The 20,503-nt window shown below is 33.1% G+C and overlaps 1 protein-coding gene across 1 annotated transcript; it reads left to right on the forward strand.

Moving 5' to 3' along the window:
* The first annotated feature begins 881 nt into the window (after positions 1-881).
* Positions 882-11,792, forward strand: LOC137919475 (dynein regulatory complex subunit 3-like). The gene is made up of 9 exons (XM_068762560.1): positions 882-981; positions 1,587-1,954; positions 3,144-3,316; positions 4,582-4,791; positions 7,271-7,411; positions 8,250-8,451; positions 8,910-9,095; positions 11,361-11,500; positions 11,648-11,792. Exons 1-9 carry the CDS (start codon positions 882-884, stop codon positions 11,790-11,792), a joined length of 1,665 nt encoding a protein of 554 aa, XP_068618661.1.
* The last annotated feature ends 8,711 nt before the right edge of the window (positions 11,793-20,503 follow it).

The raw sequence follows: 20,503 nt of genomic DNA on the forward strand, positions 1-20,503 counted from the left end.
GGATGAAGAAATTTATGGAAATGTCAAATAAGTAGATACAGTAGCAATAGACTATTAACCAAAAAAATAGTGTCTATTATTTGTGCTATTTTTATTTTTAAAACGTCCTTTTAATTAACCAATACCGTATCATAATTAATTCGACATGCAATACTCATTTCGTATCAATTAAGTGTTCTTTATTTTAGTAAAAGTATTGTTATTCAAGAAGCCTTTGTCATATCTATATTATGTTCGCCGGAGAGCTAGTACCGTAATATACAACTTATTTCATGGTTAGTAATAATGAGCCAAGGAAGAGTTTATAAGGGGGGAAAATTATAATCTATATGTATAGTTTACACGTTACGGACACGTTCTCTTGCTCTTACTTTAATTATTTCTGTTTACTTTACAACTTGTGTATTGTGTAACTTATTTGATTAACTTCTATTTAACCTCTGGTTGAAACATGTCTTAAAAATGAATGACAAAATATGAAAACAAATGATGTCTTTTTTTATTAATATAAGAAATCCTGAATGATAGTAACTAAGATTTTTATGATTTTTGAATAACTTTACTTAATAATTTTTTAAAATGCATTAACGGTGATCAGGGAATGTAGTTTAGTACTAAATAATAGTAGGTTATTTAAAAATGAAATCTGTACATGTTATTTTTTGTATTTATTCCTATATCAAAATATTTCATATTTATATTTAACAAGCTATACGTTATATGTTACACAAAGTATACATTATCATAACGCAAATGCTTACAATTTTTTTAATTCGTTGCTAAGAAACACATTTTTTTTAAATATTAATCAATAATACATAACTTCAGATTACAATATTATTCTTAAGTTACGCTTACTAGTTTATGTTTAATTAATAAAAATGTCTGAAAAAAATCCTTTAAACAGTCTGATCATACATCCTGACATCGAACCTGGTGTAATAGACAATGCTATGCTAACGAGATGTATATTAGAATATGGTAATATTATACGTTTTTGATTTTACTGTTTTTCTTCTGTTGTTCTGTCTGTTGTTGTTAGTATTCTGAATTGTGCTTGTATATTCATATTATACGGGAGATAAACCTCTCTTTCATTAACAGATTTTATTTTTGTTTGCTAGATCATAATAAATATTAATTTGTATAAACAATAGCAAATATGTAATATACTGCATATTTGAATAAATTATGTACCTAATAGATTCTTCATTTCTGGGTGATCGATTTCGATTGAACAGTGGTAATTCAAAGATCAAACGACTATGGTCGTTGCCATAGATCTATTACACGACTAAATACCAGGTTCAACCCCGACAATGTGTAATATCACCACTGCACCAGTACAAGAAATGACAGGAAATGTAAAGGGAGACGGGAGGAGAGGTTCTGAGCCGCCCTGTTATAATGTAAATGTAAATCTGGAAGATTCTATAAGTCCACTGTTCAATAATGGGCCACTTATTGGATGACGTCCTGCAATCTGTACTTGAAAGGTAGTCTAATAATTTAGGTGGTCAAAAACATACATTAAATGTTAAAATTATCGGTTTTGGCAATTTATTTATAACCTATGTTAAATTTAGGTCCGATTGAAGAGGCTGGAAGATTATTTGCTGAAGAAGGTGTACATTTAGATGAAGCAAAAATTGTCCGCTTGGAGTTTCAAAACATATTAAGAATTGATCATCTTTGGATGTTGACGTCACTTACAAAACTAACATTATCTCATAATTTGATAGAAAAAATAGAAAATCTGGAATTGTTAACAGGCTTAAATGAATTAGATTTATCGTTCAATAAAATAGAAAAGATCGAAAACTTAGAAGCTTTAACAAATATAGAAGTGCTAACGCTTTTTCACAATAAAATAAGGAAATTGGAAAATTTAGAAACGTTAACAAAGTTACTCGTTTTTAGCATCGGTGATAATTTAATAGAAGATTATAAGGAGGTAAATGTAACTTTACTTGTTAAAGCATCAGTTTCTTGATAAATAAACAGTAGAATTATAGAAGGCCTATAGTAATTAAATAATAAGTATAGTATTTATTGAATGCCTATAAATCATTAAGTTCGCCATTACTCGAAAAGGGTAAGAGTTAATAAAAAAGGTGATTAATTACAATTATCACTTAATTTCTTTAAGCTTAATAACTGGTATTTGTCACGACAAGTCGATCTCTCTCATTTACTGTATAAACTAAATTCAAGTGTTTCTATACCGTTTGATTTTATATCATACAATATGTACAACGAACTAATACAAATTTCACTGTATTAAAAATTGACGAGATAAACAAAGCGTTTATTTAAAGTAATATTACGCTTATTATGTTAAAATTTACGTTGTACCAGATGTTTTGTTAGCAAAAATTCTATGTAGTACATCAACATTTCTGTTCACCTTTTTAATTTTTTGACGTTAAAATTCAAGAGATGTTTTTATTTCTGTGTGGAGTAAAACACTGTTGTATGAAGTAAACCGCATGACAAAAAAAATCAATCTTTAAACTATAGTAGTACGTTTTTATTTTTTTTATAAGATGTTTCGGCGTAGTTCTTGAAGGCAAGTCGCATTTCAAAAAAGACGATTGTTCAATTGGTTGTTTAAAAAAGTAAATTGCTATAGGTTGGAGCGGGTGAACACTAGTTGTGCGATAGCTGTTAGTTTATCTTCTAGTGTAGTAGCTACATGACCATATAAAACGTAATTCCAGAGTCTTAGATAAAATACAGATATATAAACATACTTTTGTAAGAAATTTGTAGTTGCCACAATTATACCTAACATATGTTATTGTCTAATTGCTAACGCCCAAGTCCAAACCGACGATACATAATCAAATAGAGAATAATCGCCTTGTTGACGGATGACGGACGTCAACTAACGGCTGATTTGCAACAGGACTATAACTCATGCGCCGCGCGGCTATTGGAACTCTTCATCATACTATTTAAGACATATAGCCATGTAACTTTGTCAATATAAGCATCTTGTAATAACGTTCCGGATGGAAAACGGTCACACGGCTTTCTTCACACAATAGCTATTCATTTAATTTAGAATAGATACCGTCTTTTCTACTCTCCCACTTTCTCTCTTCTTCTAAACCTTACTTGAAATTGTTTTATGAATTTAGATGGCCTATATGAGAAGATTTCGTTTTCTTCGATCAGTGAGTTTTAAGGGAAACCCTTGCTGCGATGACCCCATGGCGTACCAATTTCTCAAGTCTGCGTTAGTGAAAGTGACTTATTTGGATTATAAAATAATAACCGAAGAGGAAAGAGAGGACGGCAGAGCTCTTTTTAGGTCAGTTCCAGCAATGTCTTTCACCTGCTTTTTAATTTAAGTTTAAGCTTTTTCATGTTTGTCCTAGAATTGAAATTAAATATTTTACCTACAAGACGTTTTTACAGAAATTGGTATTTTGACGGTTGCTTCTTAGTAAATATTTAAAAAAGAATTTTAAAGAAATTCAAAAGAAATTAACTTTTCAAAAGTGCGTATAAATGTCTGTTTGAAAAAAAATATTTTGGAATTGAAAATAAAAATGAGGGCCGTTCATTGGATATGTCACCTGAAATTTCACTTTTATAAACCCTTCGTCTCAACGATGTCACGCCACGTTATACTTTCTGCGACTCCCTCTGTACATATTACGTCACAAAAGCTAATAATCAACGACAAATTTAGACTTCTTTAATCATAACGGCTACATTTGGACCATCGACTAATCTAGAGGAAGTATATATTTATAAAACAGAGAGCATTGGGCACCCAACACAAAACAGACTATTATTATGTAATTGTATCCCGAAGTCGATTTGAAGTTATGTCATTCAAATCAAAGGTATTGCCTCCAACTCACAAATATGAAAATATTGCAGAGTTCATCACAAATATCCTTTGGTGTATAACAAATAATTAGTTACATCATAAACTACATATAACAGAAGGCAAAGATGAAATACAAAAGACATTGAAAATAGACGAGAGCAGAGTTGGCATAAACTCAAACGATCTGCCAGCTAATATAAAGGGTGAGAAGGCTGTCTCGATTGGATCTGCTAAACTAGTACTTCTCCAGGTCCTCGAAATGAGTGGAGCAAGTGATCTTTTGCTGAACGTTATAAAACGAAATTTAAATAAATTATTATACCTTATATCTGTAACTAAAAAAAAAAACGAATAAGTAGTTTAAATGTTGTTCAGATGTACAAGGGATGTTTGATATTCTCAAACATCCTGCGATAACTATATTAGGTATTGAAGTATGATAATGGCCACTGTCACGTGCCTTTCGACCTCTCTCCTTCATTTCAGAGCGAATATATTTTATTAATGTTTTCTTGAGAAAAAATTCATTTCAGGCTAATGTTTGTCTGCGAATCCGTCTAGTCTTAAATGGTAATACAGCAATAATTACTAAAAATAATAAGCTTCACTAGGAATGCCTATTCACTTTTTTATATAACCTACCTACCTAATCTCATAAGTAGTCAAATAATTTGTTTGGCAATAGGAAATTTATCTGCTGTTTCGTGAATTGTATCGTGAAATTTTATTAATTATAGGGGTTTATTGCGAAAACTGGACGAAGCAGATGAGAAGGCAGAAAAGGAGAGGATAGCTAAGGAGGACTACGACGCGAGAGTTGAGTTTTACGCTCTTTCGTTTGTGGAATATTTGAGTGGACCCGAGCTCATGGAGGCAATGTTTGAGAAAGACGCGGATGGATCTCTACTGCTTAAAATTGGAGGTGAACTACTGAATTATTACGAGGAGTAAGTATATTTCTATTTATTATTTTTATGTCTTGTACTGTTGATGGCAAATTTTATTTTGTAATTTGCCTTTGGCAGACTACATAGCGCGCAGAACGTATTTTTTCATAGCATTTTGTCTTAACGTATTTCATATTGAAGCAGGGCTCCTGAAAATATTTCTTTATTTATTTTGCAAAAACATCTGCCCGGACTATTTATAACTTAAAAGCTAATTCCGGATAATAATTTTTATTCTGTGGTTTTTTTAATGGCTCCCGTATTTTTGGGGCCTCTAGTACACATGTAGCTTAATGTGGAAAAGGGACTTTAACATTTTTAATAAATTTTTCACGTGTCTTTTATTTTCACTCTCTTCTTCCTTCCTTCACATCTTCCGTGTACTTTTCTTCTTCAATATCACATAATCTACTAGTCTCACTGATTGGTATTTTGATATTGCTTCTCAAAATTTTCAACAAAACAACAAAATTTTCATACTTGTATAAAAAATAGCGACTTACACAGAATAAACATAAGAAATAAAGAAAAAATTGGTGATTTGTTAGTGCGAGTGAATGGCTATTTGAATCAATATTTTCTTTTGAATGAATATTTGAACGGATCGCTGGTGGGGCCGAAACAAGTCTGTTGTAGAGATCACACAGCGGCAAGCGCAACCAACACGGGACGTTCACTAACGAGGTGGACAGAAGACCTAATTAAAATCTTCGGAAAAGGCTAGATGAAAGTCACTTTCAACCGATCTTTTTGGAAGTCTATGACCAACGAAGGTTGAAAAGATGATGAAGTAGGTACTATGGCATCCCGAATTGGTCCCCTCCTATTTGTTGCAAGAGAGCTCATTAGACGCAGTCACTTTTCATAATTCGCTTTTTAGACACTTGTATGTTACAATTAGTTCCATTTAATGTGTCTAAATTATCATGTATAGAATTTAAGAAGTTTATTAAAGAAAAAATTGTAATAATATCCTATTACAGTGTGAAAGATTTTATACGTGATAATAACGCTTGGAAATGAATTGCTTTACTACTGTATTATCGATATTACAAAAATGACTACAAATAAACTCGTCTGATTTCGCTGTGAGCTCTTGTTAGAAAACACGGCCGGAAAAATAGTAGTCGTAGATAATATTCTTTTGAAGGTGATTAGTCTCTTAATAAGTGTCCCATATAACCAAAACAGGTCATTTTCGGAGGTCTCAGTACAACGTCATATTAATTTGAACTCCCTGAAACAAACCATAATATTGGCAGCGAAAAAAAATTTCATGTAAAATGTGCGTGATTTTATCGATATTCGGTCTTAACATTTAAAGATCTATACTGAATCTGATTTACCTTTATAGAATGTATTTTAGGGTTTTTATTTTATTATGTACAACCTAAACTGCCCTTTCCTTCACGTCCCACATCTCCATTCAAGGGTGGTCTGGTAGAGATCGCCTCGAGCGATAAGAGCGCCTCCTATGCCTATTTTTAAATTGTATCTTTTTTTAGTTATTATCTATGTTATTTTGCTACATTTCCTTTCTGAATTATTTTTATAGAGTTTTCGCGTACAATAAGGTGTAAACAAATAAGTAAATTAATGTATAAACGATGTCACATTACAGTAATAAATGTTTTAAGTAATTGAAAGGAAATATTTTTTCCATACAACAAAATTGACTAAGTATATTATTCAAAAATTTTAAATTCCAGTTCACGTTACGAACCAATGAATGTAAAAATATAATTTTGTCATAATTGTTTATCAGCTAACATCAATCAATTGTTGCTTAATCTATTTTTGCTCGTTTCTGAAGGAAAAATACAATTTTATCTAATATCCATTCACATTGCAGATGATACAGGATTGTAATTTCGAAGTTCAATATCGCTTTTTTATGCAATAAATAAAACATACAAAGCAATTGACTTAATTTTAAGTCTGTTGTATATTAAACAGATGTGTTTTTATAGTTTCAATATTATTTATCATATCACAGAGATTTTTATTTCACAATAATTCGCACGATGTGTTATATTGTATATTCTTCGACAAGTTAAACTTTGTTGTTTATAAAAAAGACATTTAATTTACCAATATTTTAAAAAATTGAGTGGTTATCTATCTTAAATCCTGATGTTTAGATGCGAAAGTAAAATCTGCCGAGGTTTCTCTGTCTGTTGACAATTTTAATATGCTGTCCCCTGCCTGCTTCTCAAACTTACGAAGGCCTTCCAAACTCCTTTCGAGTTCCTTTCGTAAAATTCGTTCTTAACTGACCACTTCTTGGCCAAAGACATTTATATCTACTTAATATTAAACCTATAAACATTATGGTTTTGAGATATCGTGATGAGTAGATTATTATATAACAGCAATTAAATCTTTATCACGACAAAAGAAAGTTTTATTAATATTAAATACTCAATATATTAATTAAAAAGTAATTATTCTATAGTTATTATTTATTTTAATATTGTAGATATAAGGAGCAATATGTGGAGACAATGGCGGGTTTAGTGACGTATGCTCAACAAGCATACAATGAACGGCAGAACGAAATAAAATTATTCAAGGACCTCGTAGACAACGCTTTAGCAGATAGCGTTAATAAAAGTAAAGAGTGAGTTATGGATATATATTAATTCATATATAAAAAACACCGAAAAATAATGTCATTTCAGTCATATTTTACAGGAAAACCTATTGAATTTAACGGCTCCGGCATTGGAAATTTGTATACTAGATGACAAAAGGTTGTTGATAACAAAAGTATATATAATATATTGTTGATTAGAAATAAAAACTTGTTAAAAATGTGGTCGTGTGAATTTATCTTAAGAAAGCGACATTACTTTCCGGTCCTCCTAATATATTATGATTGATTTTGAAGTATTTTATGAACAGGGTTTTTGTTAAAAAAACTTTTTTTTTTAAATCAAATTGAAAAATGTACACTTTAATTTATCAGCTTTTTATTGTATTAAAAAGAGAAAGATTTGAAAATAATGAAAACTAAATTAAGTTGTATACTTGATTTCTTCACTAGATCATGTCAGGTATGAGGAAATCCATAGACGAACGAAAGTAACCAATCGACGTAGCCCAGCTGATAGGCAAATTCATGCTGGAGCCTTAAGGGGCGGGAGTGGAAACCATAGACCTTCAAGCGTCACATAGAATGTCCACCCACAAGGTGGAAGAGATCTATAGAGGTGGCCCATGTCGTCCATGGCTGCAATAGTGATGAAAATGAAGAATGATGCGAAACCAATCTTAACCACGATATTTCGTTAAATTCAAATTTATTGAATTACATTTGATATATTTATGATGGCTAATTAAATTTTTAACTGAAAATTGAAAAACATTTTTTTATTTATGTATATGCGTTTCGAATTTTGCAGCAAAGACTGTAAGCCGCAAATAATTTATCATCAAAATATTGTTTGTGTTTTCAGGGCAGTCAAACAATTTGAAGACAAAAAAGCGCAATTTCTAAATCAAATGAATGAATTAATAGGGAAGTTCACGGCTAAACAGGCAACACTGGAGCAATTAGAGCCCAATATCGTGGATCTCGGAGAATCTTTTAACGACGCTTTATTTGAGCTGTGGAAGAACCTAATGACTATTGAAATGCATCTGTACGAGCAGTGTGAGGTAAGCACACACAAACACACAAACATGCGCACACACGTACATAGACGCGCACGCACACATGCGGCGCACACACACGCACACAAACGCAGAAGGTTCAAGGATCATGGGTCATCTGCGTACTTTGATGCGTTTCCCGCTCTAAAGCATTTAGACCCCAGCGGCCAGCTCACTGCTACAACGATTTTTCAATCCGCAGGGCTATGTTGTTTACTTTCTTATACGGGGTTCGAAATCAACGAGAGTTCATTAAATAGCATAAATAAATGCCTCTAGCAATGTTTCTTTCAAGCACAGCTTAATATTAATACGAGTTTATGAGTACCATTTTCTGGTACATCTATAATACTCCTAAAAATGTGAGGGATAGGCCTTCGTCCAGACGAGAACGTTTTACGGCTTGATGATGATGAAAAAGTAATCCATTAAAATCACTAATGTATATATATCACCGCGTTCAGGAATCACGTACACAGTTCTCAGTGAATCTGACAGAGAAGATAACAAAGTTGTTAGAAGTATCACGTGGTGCTTTCGGCGCGTGGCGAGAGAGTGAAGTGGTGTGGTCTTCGAAACAGACTGATGCTTTAACTAAATTGGTTGGGAATAAGGTGATGTTGGGTGATGCACCAGCGGACCTGTTCGAGGTATGTACATTGACACATATGATAAGGTAATTTATAAATCGTGTAATAGATAAAAGTTTTGCGTGTGTCAATGTTGTATGATACACCTGATATCAACTTAAGCAGGTTCATAAATCTTTCTATCTGGAATGTGTACGCTTTTAATGTAAGTTTACAAGTTTACTTAAAATTTACATAAGGATCCCAGATAATATATTTACACTGCAAATGACTTCACCAAAAAGGAAATATATTGAACATGTAAGGTAACGGCACCAGTAGTTGACCACTTAAGAGCGCTGCTAAATTTTTTTTTTTATTGACTACATACATTCAAATTTTATAATATCAGTGGGTGCTTATAGGAAATTCTTATACCCTTTAGATTAAGTTTTGCTAAGAAGTCTTTCAATTTAACAAATCGTAAACACTTAAATTTTTTTTTGATTCATAATAAGTTTTTGCTTCAGTAGTTGACCAATCAAAATCTGAAAAAAATTAGTAATTGATCGTATTTAGCATCAGTAGTTGACCATATGAATAAAAACCTACTTTTATGATTAATAAGACCACACATATGTCAAATTTAAAAATTTTAATTTTCACATAAAAAAAATATAATATTCAGTCACGAAATCAAGAAATGAAATGGCACACATATCTTCAGGAAACTTAATTCCACATGAAATCTAACTCAGGAACAGAGTAAACATTACGTGTTTTACTGGTCTTTTTGGGTTCATTTATGTGGGTTGTCACATTTATCCATTGGTATTCAATGACATCAGGTCTCTAGGGCCTTTTTCATAAGCGACCACACTGTATTGATTAATGAAATTGTTGCAGTGTGTTTAGTAACATTAATTATTTTGCCAGGATAATACTTCTTATCATATGTGAAATTAACATATTCATTCATTTGTTTTAATAACGGTTTCCCAGAAGGTTTAAAGTTCCTTAAGTTTTCATCATCTGAGCATCCTGAAACCACACTATTTAAAAAAGAAACATCGACACTCGAGTCAGAGCTATCTGAAAAAAGCTTTGATACACTTTTGATGTGTTTATTTTTTCCCACTTTAACCCTATTTTTCTTTAGTCTTTCATTATCTTCCTTCTTTCGTTGTCTTTCAGTGGCTCTTTCTATCTTCAATTGCTCATGATCCTCTTTCTTCTTCTTTTTGGTTTCAAAATATTTTTGGCACAATTCTCGGGAAACAATCGTTGGCATGCTTTCCCTCATTATTCTTTTTTTCTTGTTTTCTTGAAAAGCAAGATAAAAGAAATGCCTCTTAAATGGACTTGGTATTTCCTCTTGTGAAGGGCCTGCAACGTTGCTGCCCGTGAGACAGTTAAGTTTTGAGAAACTCTTTTTGAAATCGAAGTTAAGTCAATTGAATCAACAGTTAACCACCACGGTCAAAAACTGCTACTTTCTGAAAAAACCATTCAGTAGATGACCACCCCAAACAATAACACGAAACGTTAAGTTATATTGTTAGAAACTCTTGAACATAAAAGAAAATGCTTTTAGAAATATTTTAAATGTAAATCTTACAAAAAAAAAATATTTATGTGATTTCTATAGCTCCACAAAAACACTCGTTCGCTAGTTAAATCAGATAATAAAATCAAGAAACGTGCCTCACAGTTGAACCCTGTCAAAAACAACTATCGGCTCCTGCTACACACAATGCGCTTTAGTTCTGAGCTTTCTGCAGTTGTAAATAGATGAGAGCAGCTACTTACAAATTAATTTTTTAAATAGATACGATAAACACAACGCTTATTATTTAAAATTTCATACAAAATGGTCAATTACTAGTACATGGTCAACTACTAGTGTCCTTACCTTAATGTTTGTACAATGTAATTGCGCGATATTTCAGATGCTAAAAAAACTTCGAATGATGATTTTATATAAGACTAAACTTTATGGAATTAGTACATCTCTCTTAGGGCGATGTAAACTTACATTAGGATCCCAGATAATCTTTAAAAACCTTCTATTGCTAGATATAAAAATTTTTCAAAGAATGTTCGTGTGTTAAACGTTCTTAAAGTATGACTTTATAGAAAATTTACCAGTCTACAGGCTATTTCAATGTTATATTAAATAAGTAATATTATATTCTTTTAAAAAGACATGGTTGCGTGTTTCTCAATTCTAAATTACTATAACCTGTTCCTCTTAGGTCTGCGGCATCCTAACAGGCAGTAACCAACTTGAGGTCAATAAAAAATGCAGCCTATTGTATGTTGAATAAAGAATTTTTGATTTTTTAGGTTATGATGGATCGGGACACGTTGATGAACTTAATAGCACAGTCTTCGGATAACCACATGCGGTTTATTGACGCACGTGAGGATCTACTGACTACACGAGCTAACAATTGGCGTGAACAGCTCGTATCTGGAACCAATGAGTAAGCTTTTTTTACCAATTATATACTGATATCACGATATTGCTTAGAGAAGGCATATGTCCAGCAAGTGGACGTTCTACGGATGAAATAATAATGATGACGTGTCTTAAATTCCTACGATTAAAAAAAATGTTTCTTTTTTCACAGCAACGAAATAAAACGCAACAGAGATAGGATACTGGAGATTAATTTCTTTATTGATAATCAAAGAGAAGCGTGGACTGATATGCAAATGAGCATGACGGAGGCAGTCGATCCTGAGGCCGTAGCTTTGTTGGGCGACGATTTCTAATAAGATTTTATTTCTTTATTATTATGCGTTTATATAAAATATTATATGTAATTTCTTTATATATATCTAGTGAGTGATTGATAACTGATATAAAAGTTATAAATTGATAAACGTACGGTACATTTATTGTCAATTAATGTATGGTAAACCCTGTCATAAAATCAATGGTTTCACAGATAATAAATAGTTTAATTATAATTTTGTAGGAAAAACTTTTTAGAAATTGATATTACTTCATGTTAAAATTAAATGTTGTTTATTATCTGTCCCTGTACATATTGTACTACCTATGTTATTGGACTGTCGCATTCTAATAGAATTTCAGTGATCACTCTACAGTGTGATTGGAAATAGGTGCAAAATGTAAAAAAGGTTTTTGATGACAAATGAGCTACACATCCCTTCCATTAATGCTTTTACACCTATAACAAAACACCCTGTATGTAGATAGTTCGACTCATCTAAGCGCAGGGTGCTGTGCGTATATTAAACATGTACAGACATAGTGACTGTAAATATAACAGAAAGTACAGTCGTAAAGCTTAATTGATAATATCCAATCACCCTGTATAGTTGAGATACTAGCCGATGTAGTGGCATAAATGAGAAAAATAAAATTACTGTTTTATTTTTGCGTATTTATTTCTAAAAATTATAATCAGCATAGAACAATGTTTTGAAATTGTTTTCATTTTCCAAAAAAATTATAGAATTTTAAGTTAACACTAAGTTCACTAACATATCATTTAACTTGATTTTTTTTTTGTTTTAATTCATCTATGAACCTCTTAATGTCATTTTGAACTACTGGATCGTTCAATATACTTTTATGTAGATCCGAGTCAGTCTTTTCGCGTAATATTTTTAGCGGCTCCTCTCTCATTAGCTGTTTTTTTAACGCCATCGCATGAAGTGGATTGTTTTCAAATAATATATAATATATTGTTTCAAATAATATATTGTTTAGGATAATGTAGAATTTTTAATGACCACCTGTGTGCCTAGGAAGGCCTGAAGAGCCCAATTTGATATAAACTAGCTCCATTGTAGTGAAAACTGTTTAACTTGGAAGAAACCACGTGAGTTATATATGCGTCTTGATATGGGGAGAGTCCTCATTATTGAGGGCTCTTTCCTGGTTGCCCGGGCTGAGTTTGTACTCAGACGGTTTAATATATGTTAATCTGTAGTGTTGAGCAGTGGTAGCTCAGCGGTAGAGAACAGATTTGCGATCGTATATCGCGAGTTCGTTTTTCGGGATACAATCATAAATATTTCTCTTTTTCTTCATCAATAAATGATCAAAAACAAGTTCCCAGAGGATAGACACCAGTGTCCTCTGCGTACCATAATACCACGCTGCGATCCCCAACTCGCTTGCCAAGTGTGGGGATTATGGTATATCCCCCTATAGATGTCTTTAGGGGAGGCCTGTACCTTACATTGGGCGTCTACGGGCTGAAACGACGACGACATAGCAATTCAAAGATAAAATGAGAATGTATTGTTATACCGTAGGCAGTTTCTCACAAAAAAGTTACAATTTTTCCTATTGTGGAAAGTCAAATTTTCTCTCAGATTGTGAGCCATATGTTAAAAGTAATCTTTACTTATTAAAACATGAAATTAACAAATAAAACAAACGTTTTATTCCTATTGGACTTACAACGACACGTCAATAATTTGACAGTATACATTATTCAATGCAGCTAATTTTAGTACCTGCAAAGCTTCTTCTGCCGTGAACAATTTGGCAGTGGTAAGTGCTCTCTCTGCGTCTTTTCTAGACATAGCATAGCACTATAACGCTTGCATCCACTTTGTGCTTGCAATGCCTATATTCAATTCGTTCAATCCTATCTTATAGTTGTTACCTTTCACCATTATACGGTATTCACTTGATATAGATAGTAGGCAACCTATTCCCATAGCGTGGCCCTGGAATATAAGAAAAAACACGTTCCGTAATCTTTGAAAATTATTCAAAAATATTAGTTAATCAACTTGTGGATGCAATAGTTTGCAATACAATGTAACTCACGTTAATAGCGGCGACCGTTGGAAAACCAAAACCGACCAGCAAAAGAATGACTTCTTCAAGCATATCCAATAACTTATCAAGTTTTTGTACACTGGGCTTATATAAATCATTCAAGTTCATACCAGCGCAAAACATGTTCGGTATTTTCTGAAATAAAACCTATGTCAAATATCAAAAAAGCTATTATAATTTCAAATACATGACAATTAAATATAAATCCGTTAATAAGATTAATAATGATCATTATAAAACTCCATTAATTAATTCATTTTTAGGCTTTTTTTTAACTTTTTAACTTAACGAATTAAAACTATCTTTTAATTGATTACACGTAGGTGACACTGGAAGTTTCTAGAATATCGAAAATTAAAAAAAAATAACTTTGTCATTGCCTTTTCTGCCAATGGACCTTCACTGCTGGACATACATATGTCCTTCCTATAGATTTCCAATAGGATTAGCTAAAAGCTGCGTGCATACATCGTCCAGTATTAAGTAATAAATTTTTATTTATGAAAATAGTCCTTTTGAGACCACAACATTGGACTCTGTAATTCAACTGTGAAAAACAGTAGGCTCTTAACTCTTATGGGGTTTTTTCAGAGCGGTTTCGAAGGCTACCACCTATTCTTCGACATCTTGGAGACTATAGTTTTTTTTGTGAATTCTTTTTTATTTGATTTCTCCCAAAAGGAATTTAAGGTTGCATGGTGCATGATCGCCTGACTTAATCAAATATACTCTGTTCGTTTGACTGCGCGCGTTGATGCGTTGTCGTAATGGAAATAAATTAAGGATACAGCTGTGTACGTTGTTCTCAGACTACGTCCAATACAACAGGTAAACAAATACTTGTGTACCACTATCTTGTAAATTGGGCAGTTCTAAAGATTTTCAGTGTCATTAACGTATCCCGATTTTTTCTTATTTATATTTTAGAAATGTTTAGTTATAGCTATCACACGTGAAGCATCATCATGATAGCCGATAGACGCCCCTGCAAGTCTGAGGCCTCTCGCAATGACCGGTATTGGCTTCCTCTATTAAGCGTCTTTCCGCGACTTTGACTATGTTTTCCTTCCTCCTTGTAGGGGACCTAAATGCGTCGTATCTAACGGGATGTGATCGTCACTCAGGAAGTTCTCGGCTCCAGCCGTCGGCCCCGCCCACTGCCACTTCAGACGATCAATTTTTCAAGCCGATCTTCTTGTTAAGAGATTGTGTGCAATCGACCAACTGCTAATCGCTACACTAAGCGAAGAAAGAACTCACTCGCCGCGCGATTGTAGGAACCCTTCATGCTATAATTTCCGCAGTGTATAAATAACCATGTGGTGTTAGGCGTCATCTCGAATAGGCATTCGGTTTTCTTCGCATAATAATTTATATTACTATTGTATATCTCAATATCAACAATATATATATATATATATATATATATATATATATATATATATATATATATATATATAACATTATATATAAATATAACAATATATATATAAATATAACATTTCAGCTAGCAAAGAGAATTTTTTTACTCCTACTGCTCTCTAGTCCTATTGAGTGCTTTTAAAGAAATTGTGAAGGAATGATAGAGAGAAGGTAAAATTAGGAGTTTGTGAAAAAAATCATTGTACTCGTAAAATATATCACTGTCTCAACTATAAGATAGGTGAATGAGAGGCCTTTAATACCTGTGACAATATCAATACATTTTAGAATTATATGGCGACTAAAAAGTGAAACGCGATGACTAAATATAATATAAAATATTAAATGTAATTTACCGATGTTAATATTGCTCTTTTATATCGAGCTCCGAAATTTTGTCCAGCTGATTACGTAAATCTTGCAACCCTTCAACGTCTAGGACATTGGCCGGCGGGCGTTTCAAAGTGAGTGTTGCTATTCCATCTTCGTTCACGGTTAAATCAATGGTGTTCTGTTTTGTTATAAACCTCTTTGGTACAATCGATGACTTCTTATACTTCAAGAGTCTGCATACTGAATTCATCCTAAAAGTTGATATACAAAAGTTTACATTACTACGTTTAATTTCATGTGTTTAGTATTGATGGTAAATAACCGAACAGAATGCTAAAAGGTCTTCGCACTTCAATTAACGCACAAGTAAATCATAAATTACGTTTAACTAGCCGACACTGAGATTAAACTAAATAATGTTGGTCGCTAAATTGTTTTACAGTCATTTGCATTCAGTGGATGCATATTTAGCTAAGAAATTATGGAGACTGTTTCTTTGAGTTAATAGGCCGAAGCAGGTCTTTATTGTCAATTAAATTTTGAGTTACGCTAATTCTAAACCATAATCGTAAATTGTAAGACCACAATTTTTTGTCATATGTAGATCAAAGATCTGTTCCTCAAAACATATACACTGTAAATATATTTTTTTTATTTAATAAAATAATTGTATTTGCAAATAAAATATTCTAACACTTGTGACATATTACAAATAATAATTTTTTTGAAAAAGTTTGACAAGATAGATGTTACAGATTTATGGCAAATTTTTCAACATTTTCGAAATTTCCTTTAGTTGCATTGCGTACCCCTACAAAAAAAGTCCTGAACTGAGGTACTCTTTCGGGGGCCCATGCGCCACGTTACTAGATAGAGCGTCTGCTCAAGCGAACTAAGAACTTGGTGGCTTTCTAATCCGGTGGTCGTAGTTTTAGCCCAGGTCTTATGTCTATTGGGGTATATACGAGGGTGGATTGAAAAGTACTCGGCCTAACCAAGAAAATAAACACATACTAAATCAATTATATTTTTATTTTTCTACATAATCACCATCAAGTTCAATACACTTTTGCCACCTCCCCTTCCAAGCATTTAGACCGTTGAAAAAAAAATGATTCTTCCTTAGAGTCAAAATATGCATCTACAGCTGCTTTGACCTCGTCGTTTGTCGAAAATCTTTGACCTCCCAAGTGCTTTTTTAGGTTAGGGAACGGAAAGAAGTCTGATGGTGCCAGATCAGGTGAATACGGCGGATGCGGTAACAGTTCAAAGCCACAGTTGTGAATTTCAGCCATTGACTGTACTGACGTGTGAACACAGGCGTTATCTTGATGAAACAGGACTTTTCTTCTGAGCATTCCTCGATGTTTTTCTTTTATTTCCTCTCGTAAACGACTTAGTAAAGTGCAGTAGTAATCAGAGTTTATAATCTGACCCCTTTCAAGATAATCAATCATAATCACACCTTTCGAGTCTCAGAATACTGAAGCCATCACCTTATTTGCCGACAAAATCGACTTAGCCTTTTTAGGGGGTGGTGAACCAGGTCTTCTCCACTGTTTTGATTGTTGTTTTGTTTCCGGTGTACAGTAATGAACCCATGTTTCGTCCATAGTAACAAAACGATTCAAAAAATCATCTGCATCGGCTTCAAATAACTCCAAACAGTCGCGTGAAATAGTCAATCGCGTCCTTTTTTGTTCAACTGAAAGCAGTCGCGGAACCCACCTCGCAGACACCTTGTGGAAACGCAACTCGTTGACAATGATGTTTTGAATTCGTTCATAAGAGATGCCTATAATCTCGGCTATCTCTCTAATTTTTAATCTGCGGTCTCCCATTATTAAATCAAGTACTTTTTTAATATTTTCGTCAGTAGTTGACGTCGAAGGCCTTCCAGAGCGGGGTTCATCTTTCACACTCTCTCTACCACGCTTAAATTCTGCTATCCATTTTTTGACGGATGAATATGACAGAGCACAATCGCCTAATGTACTGACCATGTCATCATGGATGGCTTTTGATGATAGCCCCTTCTTATGGAGGTACTTAATGACGGCACGCTGCTCGATTTGCTCCATTCGCGGAAATTATGTCCGATTACTTTGTTAATAAATTTATAAAATCACAACTAATTATCGCACACGTTTCGAACTTCACACAATGAACTAGTGTGAACTGAACTAAATAATGTGGGTAGATTTGATTTTTAGAATTGGATGGATCTGTGTTAGGTCGAGTACTTTTCAATCCACCCTCGTACTATAATTGTCAGTGGGTTTGCGATCGTGGTGTGGTATTTTGGTACGCAGAGGACGCTGTGGCAGTGGCAATGACATATAGTTAATGACCGAAGTGCGAATTATATAAGATTGTATTCCGGGAATCGAACCTGCGACCTTCGGTTCTTCGCCGCAAAGCTGCTGTAACCTGGTGCTTCAAATCCGGTAATAAAGTACTATAGCACGTAGCAGCTCGTGTTGTGGCCCTTGAGGGAGCTATTTATCATTGCTATAGAATGAGGCTGTTATGCGCCCTACCCCCACAAATCCCGGGGATATGTAAACTCCAATAGGGCAATACATTAATTTATATTTTTATACGTATATTTTACTTGCAATGACCACTTGTACGTCACGATACACGACGAACAGAATGCCAATAGAGCTCAGCGATTGAAACTAGAATCAGATTGAATTCCCGTGTAGCGGCATAGGCGTCTGAGAAGGGCCCATATTAAAAAGAGAAGTTTTTCTTTACATTTATACCATAAATATATCTTACCTTATCAGAAACTGTTTTTATTTTTCCTTCTGTTACTTAATTGGGAGCTCTAATGTAAATGCTATCAACTTAAAGCAACCAAGTTATTATATTTATAACGCACAAGGTAACTACTATTAAAAAGGGGGACAAAAATTATTCAACGCTTTATAGTAAGAATAATTTATACAATTGTAATGTAATTTATATGATGTATTAGATATAATTATTTTATATGACGTTTTTATCAAGTGAGCCAATTAAACATTAAAATAAATGTGTTTCTTTGAAATATGAAATTACATTGGGGCAGTGACGCGCCATTCGTAGTCTGAACATAGCGTATTCTTAACGCTACTCGCAGGTATAGTCGGTATTAAAAATTACTACACCCCGTACGTTCCTCCACAAAATTGTTTAAGAAGTTAGGTCATTTTTAATTAAACTAGATTATTTTTATTTCAAATAAAAATAACACACTTCTATTTCATCACGTTTCGCGAAAATCCGGTCATCGTGGCGATATTTGGGGGAAGCTGATATTAGGATAATAGTAGTTTGACCTTTCTATTTATAATATCGATAAAATTATTCCAGTTAAAATAGTGAAAAATCTCACGTTCACTTAGTTAAGCCGTTGTATAAAAGTTGTTAAGTACTCTGACTGTACTTTCTGTCACAAATACAGTCATTGTGTCTGGACACATTAACGTACACACAACGTCGCGCGCCAGTGTTTAAGAAACAGGTAACTTTACAGGTTGATTAAAAAAAGTAGCAAAACTTTAAAACCGTTAATGTATAGCCCATTGTAAAAAGCTTTAACACCTCTTGCCATCTTTTCATCAATATTTTTACGTCTTTTTGCAATCATCCGGTATAAAATGATCATTCTGAAATATGTCACAATATTTTTTTTTCTATTCTTATTTCACGGACAGATAGTAAATGATAAACAATTTTAATATTTCGAAATTGGAATTTTGAAAACTATTTATCTTTTTCTATGTTTATTATTTTAGGAGGAGTATATTCAAAATACCGCAATTCAGCTATACATTCTACCCTATAAAACTTTTATACCTTTAACATTATATTTACACCTTATTTCTCCATCTTCAGCCTTCATCTTGCCGCACTTTCCTAAAGCGCAGTAACACTACCGTTGAATTTAAAATGCAATGCCAATAACCGACATCAGGATAAGTATTAAATATTAATGTCAATGTTCTGCCACGCTATTGCAAGATTTTTATTATAAACCAAAAATATAAAAAACTATTGAATTTGTATTTATTAAAACGTCTTACTATATTTTCCTTGTACAATTTGCCTGAAGAAAATATACAAGTTTGGAGACGTAAGACGACCACTAACAATGGTTTGAAATGGCTGCAACCAGCGTCTTGACGACCTTAAAGAGATCGTTAGTCCATATTATGGGTGGAAGACCCATGCTACAGTAGCCGATCCGAAATTGTTTAATTTCCTTATTTTGTAAGGAAATACAGTGTAGATCATTTATCAAAGAGAAATGAGTCATATACACTTTACACTGCTCCTCATTCCTGTAGACATAGAGAAATCCTGAATGTGTTCAGCTATGAACTATGGCTGTCTCCGTGGCTAGCAGAGCGACTGTAGACTTGCTAATCAGGCCTAAAGTTAAATACCATGTTTAATGCCATAAGTAAGCACTGGTAACATATTAATTGTAGATTTTAGTCTAAAGAGTTGAGGAATATTGAATGAGAAAATGTAACATTATTTCCTGAAGCTGTCCAGCTTATTGGATTCGACGATTGCCTTCTTATAACTTTTAGTTACAAAAAACTCAGGATATTTGCCCTCAAGTATAAAGCAATGTAAAGTTATAGTTCTGCATTGTCTTCCTACATATAGGCTTCTTTAGGAAGCCAACATATACAATTTCCAATGATCATATACCATATAACGTTTACAGATATATAAGATAGCTAGATCTACCTTAACTCTTCACATCAAGATGTCAGTGATTTGTTTTTAGAATGAGCTTTTGCATTGGGGGTTCCCATATACATGATACTTACCATCGATAAATTGCTATTACATAATTTTGACATAGAAAAGTAAAAAATGTACTTAACTGTTTTGAAATAAA

Source organism: Battus philenor, unplaced genomic scaffold (genome assembly GCF_028537555.1).
Source record: "Battus philenor isolate CCGP_79_NKW_IND1 unplaced genomic scaffold, ilBatPhil1.0.hap1 SCAF_16, whole genome shotgun sequence".
In the NCBI taxonomy this organism is placed as follows: Eukaryota; Metazoa; Arthropoda; class Insecta; order Lepidoptera; family Papilionidae; genus Battus; species Battus philenor.